The sequence below is a fragment of the Triticum dicoccoides genome, chromosome 7B, assembly GCF_002162155.2.
Source record: "Triticum dicoccoides isolate Atlit2015 ecotype Zavitan chromosome 7B, WEW_v2.0, whole genome shotgun sequence".
Classification (NCBI taxonomy): Eukaryota; Viridiplantae; Streptophyta; class Magnoliopsida; order Poales; family Poaceae; genus Triticum; species Triticum dicoccoides.
The window spans coordinates 182,507,715-182,522,315 of NC_041393.1; the positions used below are offsets into that span (position 1 = coordinate 182,507,715).

General features: G+C 46.0%; 1 protein-coding gene across 1 annotated transcript; it reads right to left on the bottom strand.

The window, feature by feature from the left end:
- Positions 1–10,317: 10,317 nt before the first annotated feature.
- On the bottom strand, positions 10,318–13,802 carry LOC119335160. Its single transcript, XM_037607328.1, has 3 exons — positions 13,615–13,802; positions 10,763–11,125; positions 10,318–10,592 (listed from the first exon to the last, which is right to left on the bottom strand). The coding sequence occupies exons 1-3, from the start codon at positions 13,765–13,767 to the stop codon at positions 10,500–10,502; spliced, it is 609 nt and encodes a 202-aa protein (XP_037463225.1). The 5' UTR covers positions 13,768–13,802; the 3' UTR covers positions 10,318–10,499.
- Between the last annotated feature and the right edge of the window lie 799 nt (positions 13,803–14,601).

Sequence of the window (14,601 nt, forward strand, 5' to 3'; positions counted from 1 at the left end):
CCGGTAACCCCTGGATACTCTGAAAAATACCCGAACCTCTCCGGAACCATTCCGATGCCCATGTATAACCTTCCAATATATCAATCTTTACCTCTCAACCATTTCGAGACTCCTCTTCATGTCTGTGATCTCATCCGGGACTCCGAACAACCTTCGGTCACCAAATCACATAACTCATATAATACATATCATCATCGAACGTTAAGCGTGCAGGCCCTACGGGTTCGAGAACTATGTAGACATGACCAAGACACCTCTTCGGTCAATCACCAATAGCAAAATCTAGATGCTCATATTGGTTCCCACATATTCTATGAAGATCTTAATCAGTCGAATCGCAATGTCAACATACATTATTCCCTTTTTCATCGATATGTTACTTGCCCGAGATTCGATCGTTGTTATCTTCATACCTACTTCAATCTCGTTACCGGTAAGTCTCTTTACTCGTTTCGTAGTGCATCATCCCGCAACTAACTCATTAGTCACATTGCGTGCAAGGCTTCATATGATGTGCATTACCGAGAGGGCCCAGAGATACCTCTCCGATACTCAGAGTGACAAATCCTAATCTCGATCTATGCCAACCCAACAAACACCTTCGGAGATACCTGTAGAGCATCTTTATAATCACCCAGTTATGTTGTGATGTTTGATAGCACACAAGGCATTCCTCCGGTGTCCGGGAGTTGCATAATATCATAGTCGGAGGAATATATATTTGACACGAAGAAAGAAGTAGCAATAAAACTGAATGATCACTATGCTAAGCTAACGGATGGGTCTTGTCTATCACATCATTCCACTAATGATGTGACCCCGTTTATCAAATGACAACTCATGTCCATGGCTAGGAAACTTAACCATCTTTGATCAACGAGCTAGTCTAGTAGAGGCATACTAGGGACACGGTGTTTTGTCTATGTATTCACACATGTATCAAGTTTCCGGTTAATACAATTCTAGCATGAATAATAAACATTTATCATGAATAAGGAAATATAAAATAACAACTTTATTATTGCCTCTAGGGTATATTTCCTTCAATACTACTCATTTCCTGTGTTTTTGAAGGAAACTACACATCCACCCAAAGCTCATTTTGCGCGTAGAAACGAGACAAATTAATTCCTTAGGATGGCAAGTGGCATCCTATCGAATTCCTATACTACTCTTAATTCCTACATTTTGATTTCCTCCAAACCGAATGAGCCCTAAGAGGGTGGATAGGCAGTTCCTAGTTGGAGACATTGCCTAATTGAAGTTGCAGCCTTGCTTTTCACCTACTCGGATGATCCCCAAGCTCCTGCATGTCGTTGTTGATCACCCGACGACTATTCTTCTCTTTTTACTTTTCACCTACTCATTTATGTAATGGCTATAAAGCCACGAAGCTCGCATGAGTGGAGGGGCATCCCTTGTGTAATGGGGTTGTAAACCCTAGCCGCCAGTGGCGTGTTACCTATCTTTCGCCTTTCAATAAGAACCCTACATTTAATTCTCCAATTTCATCTGTGTTCTTGAGTGATTGATGTTGAAATTCAGTCATAGCATAGACTAGTTCCTGACAAGTTCATAAAAATGACTGCATCTATACATGTACGTCACGTGAAAAAATCATTAGGTTTAGGTGAACCCAACGCCTACATGCTGGCTCCGCCTCTGGAGGGGGGCAGGCCCCCTGCCTCTCCTCCAATCCTTGCCGGCTCATTATCTAGTGATATATTTCCTCAGATGGATTGGTTAACGAGTGTGTGTGAGGCAACGGGTGGGTACAGGTCCAAGGTCCGACCCCCATGACTCCAGTTTTTCTCTTTAATATTTTGTCCGACATTTCGTATGGTCAAGGTGTCAAGTCCCGACTATGAATCTATGATCTAGGGAGCAGTTGTATGTAATGTGGACATTAATTGAGGAGAAATGGCTGAATCAAGAGGCCAGATATATACTTATCTAGGGTTTGGTATGAGTGTTTTGGCGATCGGGCTGAATTGGGAAAAATAGCATACGAGCCACATCCAGACGGTTAGATAAGCTCACTCCACGAGGTAAGGGAAACTCCAATGCACCGGCACGCAAACTGTCTGCGCATGTCTGTTTGAGTCCAAATGGACACAAATTACGGCCCAATGCGCTGACCCAAACAGACGGACGTCCACATTTGTCCATGTGCGACCCATTTTTGACCCAAATATGAGTCGGGTTTGCATCAACGCGAACACAAAGCGGACGTGTGTGACCCCCGCCCTTGTCCTTCCCCTAGCCCGCTAGTTGATGGCACAATGGCCATTCCCCCTCCCATTGACAGCCAACACACCCAACCACCCCGCTCTCGTCGATGTCCTTAGTTTCAGCCGGTTGGACGCTGACCAGGTCATGACCCACACCCATCAACCTCCCCAGCATCTCGCCACCTCGACGACTGCTCTTGCAGGCAGTTGTGAACTGTTTTCGACGCTGTCATAGCACCCCGATGACCACGCCACCTCCGCCGCCACTAGCAACGCCGCAAGCTCGGCGTCCTTGCTCGTCGGTCGCCACCACGGTCACCTCCAAGCCGATAGGACTGCTGCCTGGTCTGGGAGAGACGTTGGGCTCTTCACCGTCCGACTTCTAGCTCCACGCCCACAAGGTGTTCGACGTTTCGCTCACAAGGTACAAATGGATAGTGACAAATGAGTACTTTTTTAACAACTTCATTTGCAATTCGGATGATTCGTCGTCTGACGATGAGGACATTGTGGTTGCGGCTTTGGTCGTCCATGACCATATTAGTAGGCAGCGACCGATGTTTAGGGGGTTGATCCCAGGGCATACTCCGGCGTTGAATCGCAACAGAGAGAGCGACCATTGCCTACTCTGGAAGGATTACTTTGAGCCCGCTGACCTACTCTTCAAACACAACCTCTTTCGGCGCCGCTTCTGAATGGCTAGACATGTGTTCAATCTTATCCTGGAGGGGGTGGTGGCTTATGACAATTATTTTGAATGCAAGGAGGATGATCTAGGAAAGGTTGGCTTCTCCTCTTATTAGAAATGCACTGCAGCTATTCAGATGCTTGTATACGGAATACTCGGTGATCTTATTGATGAGTATGTTCGTATGCACGAGTCCACGTGCCTAGAATCCACGTATAGGTTCTGCAAGGCTGTGGTAGCAGTATTTGGCCTGGAGTACTTGAGAGAACCAACTATTGCAGATACAACCCGGTTTTGGCGATCAATGCCGATAGGGGTTTTCGGAAATGCTTGGTAGCATAGATTGTATGCATTGGGAGTGGAAGAACGGCCCTTTTGCTTGGCAGGGGCAGTTTAGGGGTCGTGTGAACGCTTGCATTGTCATACTTGAGGCCGTGGCTTCATAAGATCTATGGATTTGTCACTCTTTCTTCGGCATGACCGACTCTCACAATGACATCAACGTGCTTCAGCACTCTTCGATGCTTGCAAGGCTTGCAGAAGGCAACTTCCTATAGGTCAATGTTAAGATCAATGGTCACCACTACAACAAAGGATACTACCCAGTTGATGGTATCTATCATCAGTGTATTACTCTTGTCAACACAATCTCCAACCCGATAGGAGAGAGGAGGCATATATTTGCCCAAGCACAAGAGAATGTTAGAAAAGATGTGGAGCGTGCTTTTGGTGTTCTTCAATCTCGATGGGACATTGTTCTGTATCCTGCTAGAACTTGGAGCATCAAGAAGTTGTGGGAGGTGATGACTGCTTGTGTAATCATGCACAATATGATCGTAGAGGATGGGGGCGAGGATGAAATCTTCCATTGGGGTTTCAATTTCAGAGGGAAAATGTTGTGCCTGAGCATGGAGGAGTGACAACATTGGCACAGTTCACTGAATTTCATCATCAAATACGTGATTGGAAAACTTACACTCAACTACAAGATGATTTGATTGAGCATATGTTGGCTCACCTTGGCAACCAATAGATGTATGGGCTAATTTTTCTTTCAAATGTATTTGTGTTTAAATCTTATTTGGTTTGTAAACTATGAGATTTTATTTGGTTTATGGAACTATGATATTTGTATTTGGTTGAATTATGTGAATTTTGGGAAATGTTTTTGATATGTACGCAAAAAAAGCAAAAAAATGATCGTGCGGACGAAAATGCGTCAGTGTGTTGGACGTCAACTCAAACGCGGAAAGGGGCGGACAAAGGCAAAAACGCCGACCCAAACCGATAAAAAACGGACAAAATCCGTGACCGTTTGCGTGGGTGCGTTGGAGTTGCCCTAATAACTTTAACTGATTTTAAATGGTAACTAAGTATTACATAGATCCTGGCCGCCGAGGGACGGTTTTACCCGAGTGAGTACAGCCGTTGGATCAGATGAAGCGTTGCCGGACGCGCAACAATTAACTGAAGGTCAACACTGCCTCATGTTCAAACACATGCGCTGCTTGACCCAAGGGCCTTTGATCGGATGGCAACGGTGCCGAATGTCTCTTTTGAGCATGCACCTAACTAACAGTAGTATTTTTACGATTTTTTCTAGACATTTCTACGACTTGGTGAAAATGATCTTCGTAGTTTTAATCAGTTTGGTAATTTTTTTGAAACTTTCCGAGAATGGTTAGCACAGTACTGTTCGTTTAGAGAATTTTTGTTAACGCTTTCATTTTTTCTAAAATTTGACCCCAAAAAAGTCATGAATATGTATTTTTCTTGTAGTTTTTAATTTGTTTGAAAAAAGTTTCAAACTTTCCCAAAATGATTAGCATGGTGAGAATTATCTCAATTTTTCCTGGGCACTTTCATTTTTTGGGTCAAAATTTGACAAAAAACTGTCTTGAATTGCATTTTCCTTGTATTTTTAATCTGCTTGGCAAAAAAGTTTGAAATTTTCACAAAATGACCAGCGTGGTAGTGTTCATTTTACATAAGTCTTTATTTTCTAGGGCACCTTTTTTGGTCAAAAAGTGGGCTGGTGATGTGGCAGCTGAAGTGGACGCTGACCGGATTGGTCAACTGGTCAAGACCAGTCAAACAGGCTAGAAACCGGTTTGAGTAGAGTCGGGGTTGAAAGTTGAGGGTAGTAACTTAGAGCATCTCCAATAGCTTGTCTATATGGATGTCTATACTAGTTTTCCACCACGTGAGGCCAAAACGGACGTCCAACAGCTCGTGTAAATGGGCGTCCAAACATGCACATCCTCTAAATCCACCTTCACAATGTCCACACCTGGACGATGTGAAGGCGTAGTCCATAGCTTAACCGCAGCCCGTGTACGCTGCTGCTGCTACTAAATATGACATGCTGAATTTTGCTGTTGATGCTATTTATCCAAGACATCGTTGATGATTTTGTTGATATTGTTGCTGCTACCTAGGTGATGTATTGTCATATGAAATTTCTGCCGATTTTTTGCAGATGCAATAAGTAAATCGTTGAATCACTGTTAAAACGGTAGTTACAAAATAATATTAAAATATAGAAGAGAGAATATAGACATTCTGTATATAGACGTTCTGCTGTAAAACTGGATGTGTATATTAGGGAATCTTTTTAGACCATTGTCTATATGGATATATAGACATCCAAATATAAGCCATGGAGACTTTCCAGGTGTGCCTATCGAACGCGAGTTGCACCCATGCAACATGCATGATACGTAGCGTGGATCAGGGGAGTCTGCCAGTGCATGCGCCACATACTGTCAATGATCCTGAAGATGGGTAGTTCCAGGACACGCCAGACCATGTAGCAGTACATGATGATGAGGATGAGCCGGTGCAGACCACGCCACTGAGGTCTGGTGGCGGCTTGCTGTTGCAAGGTGACTTGGAGAGCATGCGCGTGGAGATGTGCAGAACCCTATCCCCAATCCTGCCGCTCCCAACCTCCCGCGCGCCGGCGGGGCAAACGCGTAACCCAAGGAAGAAAAGAATACTGGACATAACGCCAAGGAGGAGCGCGAGACTGGCGAAGCAAGGGGCATCCAAGCAACAGAAAGTGCTCATTAGGAAACTCTGTCTGGCGCATGAAGGGGAGGCCATTTCGGAAGAAGCGCTTAGGATGTACGTTGACCTGTTTTCCCGCCCGCTTTCGGACGTGCATATTGTCGCTGTGCTCGCCTTGTTCGGTTGGGAATCGCCGGTTGTGCCCCTGGAAGGGGTGGAGGTGTGCTAATGCACGCGCTGGTGGCTCGGTTGGTGCTTGAAATGAATGTGCAACCTTTGAGGGTGATGGTGTGGAATGTCTGGGGGCTAAATGCGCCTGCTCGTCGGAATGCGGTCTTCCAGGTGGTGAATCAGGCTTGTCCTGCCATTGTGTGTCTCCAAGAAACTAAGTTGCATGATGTGTCGCTAAACATTGTACGGCAATGCCTCGGTGCTAAGTTTGAGAAATTTTTCTATTTGCCTGCGTCCGGCACGCATGGTGGGATCTTGGTGGCCTGGGATGCCACAATGACTCAACTCTCTAACTCGCACTATACCAACCACACATTAACTGTGCTTGTTAAATGCCCTGAGGACGACCAGCCTTGGTGGCTCACATGTGTTTATGGGCCTCAAGAGGAGGAAGAGAAGGTAGAGTTCCTTCAGGATTTAGTGGATATTCGTGACCTGCACGCTGGGCCTTGGCTCGTGGCCGGGGATTTTAATCTCATCACTTTCCAGGAGGATAAGAACAATGCCTTGATCAACCGAAGAATGATGGGGAGGTTTCGGGCTAAGCTCAATGCTTTGGAACTAAAAGAGATATATTTGAACGGCGGAAGATACACCTGGTCAAATGAACGAAGAGTGGCTACCTTGGAGAAGATCGATCACGTCTTTGCTTCGAATGACTGGGATGAGGCCTACCCAACAAGTTTCCTTTCCGCGCTGAGCACGGCTGTGTCTGACCATTGCCCGCTGATGCTTGATATGAATGTGAGCATTAATATGAAGAGCCGTTTCAAGTTTGAGTCGTTCTGGATTCGAGCCCAGGGTTTCATGGATGTAGTCAAGCTGGCTTGGTCCACCACACCTGTAGCCAACAATGACTACCTCACGCTGCATAACAAGTTAAGGGCAACTGCTGTAAGCCTACAAAGGTGGAGTGACCATTGGATTGGTAATGTAAAGCTGCAATATTGACTGCGCTTGAAGTTATAAAAACAGCTCGACATGGCCATGGAGACAAGAGCGTTATCTGATGCTGAGAGGGCACTGAGGAAATGCCTAAAGAAGAAGCTGCTGGGCTTGAGCTCTCTGGAGAGGACGATAGCAAGGCAAAGATCAAGGCTGTTGCAACTACATGAGGGTGACGGAAATACTAGACTATTCCATCAGCAAGCTAGTCATAGGCAGAGAAAGAATATAATAAGAGTTGTGAAGCACAACGGCAACTTGTACTCTGGGCAGGACGAGGTGGCATCAGCGGTGGGCGCATACTTTGGTGCAGCTTTTGGTGCTACGGAGGAGAGGTCACATGCCCTCAATCTTGATATGTTGGGCTTGCCGCATCTAGACTTGCGGCACTTGGAGAGCCCGTTCACGGATGAGGAAGTGGAGAAAGTAATCAAGAGCATGCCCATGGACAAAGCTCCGGGGCCGGATGGGTTCACCGGTCGTTTTTATGCAACTTGCTGGGACATAATCAAGGTGGATTTCGTGAGAGCGATGAACAATTTCTACAAGGGGGGGCATGAGAGGTTTGGCCGCAATCAATAAGTCCCTTGTCTCACTTTTGCCCAAGAAGGATGGGGCTTTGGAGGTGAGTGACTTCCGGCCTATAAACCTTGTCCACGGGGCCATTAAGATCTTTGAAAAGGTTTTGGCCTGTCGGTTCGTGGAGGATCTCCCCAAGTTGGTTGGGAACCACCAGAGCGTGTTTGTTAAAGGCAGATACTGCATGACAACTTCATGCTTGTGCAGAGCATGGCACGCCGTTTGCATGCTTTGAGGAGTTCAAGTGTGCTGCTAAAGCTAGATATATCTAAAGCATTTGACTCCGTCCAGTAGCCTTTCCTTATTGAGGTGTTGAATCAAATGGGCTTCGGACCAAGGTGGAGGTCTTGGATATGCGGGATACTTGCAACATCGACCACCAAGATCATGGTGAATGGTGAGCAGGGAGACACGATATACAATTGTAAAGGGCTGAGGCAGGGGGACCCAATCTCTCCCATGCTCTTCATTCTAACAATGGAGCCCCTTCAAAGGTTGTTCGAGGTGGCTATGGCTAGAGGTGTGTTGTCACCCCTCGCGCGTGTTGCCATGAGGAAACGTCTCTCTATCTTCGCTGATGACGTGGTGCTATTTATCAAACCGAATCCAATGGACCTTGAGGTATGCAAGTCTCTGTTTGAGATCTTTGGGGAGGCATCAGGGCTGAGAATCAACATGAGCAAATCAGTGGCCCTACCTATCAGGTGCTCCGAGGAGGAGATTGCAATGGCATGCAATGAGTTGCAATGCCCCTTGGGATCGTTTCTGATCAAGTATCTTGGGCTACCCCTATGGCTCAAGAAGCAAACCGCAACGCAGCTGCAATTTTTGGTGGATCACATGGCAAATCAGCTACCGAAATGGAGGGCAGCTATGATGCCCAAGAGCGGGCGACTAACTCTTGTGCAGTCTGTCCTGTGTGCGATGCCGATTCATGCGATGATGGCGTTGTACCTACCTGCAAAAACTATAGCGGCAATGAACAAGATTTGCCGAGGTTTCTTATGGTGCCGAAGAGCTGAGGCAAACGGTGGTAACTGTGCTGTTGCATGGGATATGGTATGTACGCCGAAGTGGGCAGGTGGATTGGGGTTGCCAAACCTAAGATGGATGAATATTGCCATGCAAGCTCGCTGACCGTGGCTCATGAGGACCGATGAGTCAAGACCCTGGAAGGAATTCAAAATCAAAGTCCCGGAAGAAGCACTAATGCTATGCCAAGCAGCCATGAGGAGCACTGTGCGGTCGGGACGATCAACACACTTCTGGGAAGACCGATGGCTTCATGGCCAAAGAATACAGGAGTTGGCGCCGCGAGTCTATGATTTGGTGCACCCCCGAACTCGCAACCTGAGGATGGTCAGTACGGCCATGCAGGACGGCTCTTGGGCGATGGACATCAACCCCAACCTTGAACCGGAAACCTTGCATCCGTTTCTAGCGCTATGGCAACTGCTCAATGGTTGGGAACTTTCTGCCGAGGAGCCGGATGAGATAGCATGGTCGTGGGAGACAAATGGGCAGTTCTCCGTGAAATCGGCTTATGCGGCAGCTTTTTGGGGCCGGGAGGTGACCCCAACAGCGGACCTGACATGGAAATCACGTGCTCCTATGCAATGCAGGTTTTTCACATGGCTAGCCATGAAGAACAGATGCTGGACCTCGGATCGCCTAATGTGCAGAGGCCTACCTCACCAAGCCGCATGTCCTTTCTGTGATCAAGAGGAGGAAACGATCAACCATGTTCTACTCACATGTGTTTTTGCTCGCACAGTTTGGGCAGCGATCTTCGTCGCGTTGGGGACGCCAAGTTGGATTCCTACTGCCCAAGAATCGCTGGTGGAGTGGGCCGTTGACAAGCGTGGTTCAAACAACGTCAGCATGAAGGACCTTCGCACCATCTTCGCGCTTACTTGGTGGGAGTTGTGGAAGCATAGGATGCAGATTGTGATCTGCATCGACGACATCTGGAAGACGAAACATGTGCTAGGTTCGTGGTTCGTGGATGGCAGGTATGGTTTCCTTCTGCGACGTCTTAGTCGCGGTGGGGTGCCAGATCTGGAGTTCGATGGCGTGTTCGGGGTGTTGTTCCGGTCTGATTCGTTCAATGGTAAGGGCTTCACTTTTGGTGAGCCACCTTGGAGATCCGCAAAGCTGCATATCAGCGATGGAGCCGCGTCGAGCGCGGGTGAGGATGTGATCCATCATTCTTTTCTTCGGTGTGTGTTGTCGTGGTGCCAGAGGGAGGTGAAGGGCGTTGGTGTCAAGCTCAGAGATATTCTGCTATCTTTTCAGTTTTGTCATGTCGGTTCTTACGTGATTTGTACTTTAATCTTTATGATATTAATGAGACACGTATTATCATGCAAAAAAAAATAGGGCCGACCTGCTTAGACAGGATGTTGAGTTGTGGAATCATACTTCTGGATTTCTGAAACGCCTGCAATTAAATTTATTTATGCTCGATTTACTGCTGGTGCATGCCCATTATTTGTACCATTTCCATCAACTTAGAAGTTCAATCTTTTTCGCACAAAAAAACGTAAAATTTCAATCTAATATGCAGATAAAGACCTTGGTGTTTTTTTTTCAGAAAAAAAGACCTTGGTATTTAAAATGTTTATGCAAGGACAATGGTTCAACTTGCAAAGGGATGTAGTTTAAAAATTAAAAGTGTTTATGCATGCATGCTGTATGATATTACAATGGACCAAGATACAATTTAAATTTACGTTAAGAAGAACCAGAGACAGCCAGCCATCCTCTTGGTTTTCTGCAGATCTTCCAGCCGAGCTTAATACTTGACCAATTATTACTTAGACACCATGGCCACCAAGTGAGTCCGTCAGCAACCTTCTGAGCCTTGTCGCCGCCATGGACGCATCCAAGACAGCCCCAGAGCTCACTGCCTGCATACCACACACGTGCAGCGAAGACATTGTCATTTGCAGGAACAATATTTGATCATCAACCAAACAGAAAGCAAGCAAGCATATGCATGCCGAAGCTGGGGACGGTCATCATGTACTCCCTCCATCCCAAAATAAATGTCTCAAGTTCGTACACGATCGAGTATTACCCTGCACTTGATCGTGTAGAAAACCTTGCCACCGTCGACAAAGCACCAGCTCGCCTCGACGACCTCCATGCGTCCATCCTGCTCGATCAGGCGGATCACCCTGTGCATCTCGACTCTCTCCGCGGAGCTCGTCGTGAAGCTCACGTCGAAATGCGCCGCCCCGCTGAGCTGCACCGTGACGTCTCCAGGACCCCATGGCCCCGCCCGTCCTGTATCTAGGACGTTGCTGCTGCAGCTGCGCCCGGCCATCCTTCGGCTTTGGGTTTTGTCATCTCTCATCTGCCTCAGCCTTTCGACTCTCTCGTATAGATCCTTGATGTAGGTCGTGGCCTGCATCAGTTGGCTGGGAATGTCCGGAGGACCCTGGTCACCCGAAGAAGAGTTCTGTATTAATTCACTAAGAGTTCTGTAAAATCTTCACGTACTTGACTAACATGATTAACTCAACCATCCTTCTGTCAGAAGAAATATACAAGCAAGCACCATGAAACACAGACCAACTGTGAATTACTCCCTCTGTCTCATAATATAAGATGTTATTATATTTTTAATATAAATAACATCTTATATTATGGAGCGAAGGGAGTAGCACCGTACCCATTTTCTTAATAAATTGTCTATTCGTGCAATACTCCGCCTTTGAATTATAGCTCGGTCGTGCACTCGTGCTCGATGGTCTGGCTGGGACCAAGGATCGCTTTCTGCCGGTTCGTACACCCACGTTCTGCCCACACACCAGGCCCATACAATTATAACCTGATGGATTTGCTGCCTAGCGTCCAGTTGCTTTCCCGATGCATACATACTTGGCACGTAGCCGTTAATGTCTTTCAGTCGTGTGTACGTATACTAGGGAGACATGGATAGCGCCAGCGAGGTGATAGATAGATAGATCCCTCTGATGGCCGTTTGCTATCCGATTCGCAGCTTATCATGTGCTGTACCCCTGCATGGACGTACGTGCAGGTACGTCGTGTACCACGACGCCGGTCTTATGTTCTTTTCTCAAGAAAGTACAACCCATGAACACCACACTTGCATAAGCACAAAACATGAACATCTCTATGTCTCAATTTTTAGCAAGATCTTTTCGGCGGGAGAGAAAGTGAGAGTAGCAATCCAACTATGTATGCACGAGTCATCTTAGTAATCTAGAATAATTTATCTACTTTAAGGAGTATATTGCTGTCCCGCAAAAATAAAAACTGTGTGGATGAAAATTGCGCTACTTTATACTCCATCCGTTCCTAGATATAAATCTGTTTAGATATTCTAATATGAACTACACATGGAATCAACACTCTAAACTACACTACATCTATATACATCTGTATGTAGTTCATACTGAAATCTTTAAAAGGACTTGTATTTAGGAACGAGGGAGTACTTGTTCTTACATATTATGGTATAGTGCAAGTTCTGAATAATGTGTGCAAATCTTGAACTTTGACATTTTCCCTCTACCATAGTAGTCATGCGCAAGACAAGAGATGGCCGGCTTCGATCAAGACACGTTGCTGACTTACCTAAAAAGGACTAATGATCAACGGATCATAGAGGTCATTTTCCAGCAACTTAAAACCAGTTGTTCCATTTTCATACAACAAGCTTTCTATCTATGCTAAAATAGCGCAGTAAGTCTTTTTGTTGCTTTCCCCTTTTTAGGTAATTTGTTGCATTTCCCATTGTAGTTGTATAGTAGTGCCCATTGATTTTTGGTGTGTGCATGCATTTGAGCTCAAGGAATTTATGGCAGGCCCAACAAATAGACCCAAATCATCGTGCATTGTCTTGTTATGGACAAAGAGAATCAATTTAAAGGAAAATAATAGTCCTTACATCTATATACAAATACAAAGTCTAGTAAACAATGCCTGAAATGATATACAAAGCCCCAAGGAAGGAATCCATCAAGAAAACACTATTTTACCAAGCTTAATTTATTTCGGATAAGGATGGGGGTTAGGTAGGGTTATCACGTGCTTAAGCTAATCCACGAGAGATAAACATTGGCACACGAGTGGAAATATTGTTCCTTTTGATGGTGACTTTGTCAATCTTAAGATTTGCCGACCCATTCTATTGGAGGCCCTCGCACGGGTAGGGTACCCGTGTGTACATCATAAGGGTGTACACACGTTTATATTAGTTTCTCAAAAAAGAGGGGAGGGAAATTCATGTGATATGGAACATCCAAACACACTAAAAAGAAACGTTGCATCGCCTCCCAAGTTGATCCAATATTTGATCAGGTCATCATTCCTCTACTTACTTATTTTTCTCTACGTTATGAGCTTATTTGTTTCTCAAATGTACGTATACTGTGCCGCTAGATGTACAACATGTAATGTGAATCAATAAAAGGTCTCCATAGTTGTATGAATTTTCTAATAGCACAACAAAAAGTAAGAATGTTTTAGTCAACCTATGATGTCGCTTTTTTTGAAGGTAATACAAGCTGCCACTATTACCAGGCAACAACAGTGGGTGTATAGCCGCCACTAATACAGAGAAACAAGACGCGTTTTTAGTTGATAAATCAGCTGAGAGGGAGGGGGGGCAAAGCTATTTGCCGATCATGGGTTTTTCTTTAAAGAAATGAGATGCCAGAACAAAACGCAACATATCTGTCAAGCACAATAGTTAGATCATCGAACTGAGAGGCAACAGCATGTCTTGAAAAAAGAACAGACAGCTTACCAAGAAAGACATGAACTAAAACAGGAGAACAAAAGTAGGTTGCGATCGCACCCGTGCATAACTTTCCAGCAGATTATGAATCCAAGTGTTTGAATTCTCGCATGCTAGTTAACTATGAATTTGCACAAAATTTGTGTATACCTTTTAAGTACCTGTGAGGCGTCCAGCCGATAGTCTTGCGGAAGCAGGGACGTCAGCTTGGAGCACAGATCTTCCACCTCCGTCCTCCCACTCGCCTTCGTCCGCGCATCGTTCATGCCGAACACCATGTTCGTCCCCCCTCCGTCTCCTCCCTTCCTCTTCATACTCGTGAAGCAAAGTAGACTTTCCTTCTTGAAAGACCCAGACTTCTCTTCTTATAGACCCACCAATTTGGCGTATGCACATGCATGAAACATGACAGTGGGGCTACCAACCACTTGTGCAACTAGCTAGGCCGCTAAGGTTGCATGGATTATGTGATTTGGTTCTTGTGGCCACTTGTGCAAGTGAATTTACGAGGATGGGGACGTAGAATGCTTGTCATGGATCCAAGTTTTACTTTTCAGGCCCCTCTGTAACCGCCTTCGCCATTTTTCGTTGTTGAAGGAAATATTTTTTTCGGCTGATAAGTTAGAAACATAATTATTCTACCGTTAAATGAAGGCCGGGTGCCAATTCTTCGGCGAAATGGATCGTGGCTCGAAGTATCCTCGGCTTGGGTGTTTGGCGGTATTGCTTGCCTCCTCCCCTACACACGTGACTGTGGCACTATCTCGGTCCTTTCTACTCGCCAACAGGGTTTGGTGCTTCTCAGTAAGGAGCGAACCTTCTCGGCGACAGTTCGGTAGGGGTGTTGTGCCGAATTTTGATGGTTTCATTCAGGAGACGTGAGTTCATTCTTTGTTTGCTGCCTTGGTCTCTTTTAGTTGTGGTTCCGTCACTCTTGTGCTTTTGCTCGGTGGCACGCTAGCGGCGTCCAGCTTGTGCATTGACGGCAATGTTCCGCTTGTGCAGTCTGCTTTCTTTTATCAGCTGTGTAAGAGCAACTCCAAAGGGCCGATCCATTTCGTCCGGTTGCGTCTGTTTGGATCGGCGCGGACAAAAGTGGCGGCCCAATGCGCCGACTCAAACCCAAATCACGTCCGCGTCGCGTTCGT

What these genes read in the sequence shown, in the direction of transcription:
- LOC119335160 (XM_037607328.1), bottom strand. Translation starts at nt 13,767, where the DNA reads ATGAAGAGGAAGGGAGGAGACGGAGGGGGGACGAACATGGTGTTCGGC. An exon ending in ATCGGCTGGACGCCTCACAG is followed by an intron (nt 11,126 to 13,614) that starts GTACTTAAAAGG and finishes TCGGGTGACCAG; the next exon opens with GGTCCTCCGGACATTCCCAG. An exon ending in TCTACACGATCAAGTGCAGG is followed by an intron (nt 10,593 to 10,762) that starts GTAATACTCGAT and finishes TGTGGTATGCAG; the next exon opens with GCAGTGAGCTCTGGGGCTGT.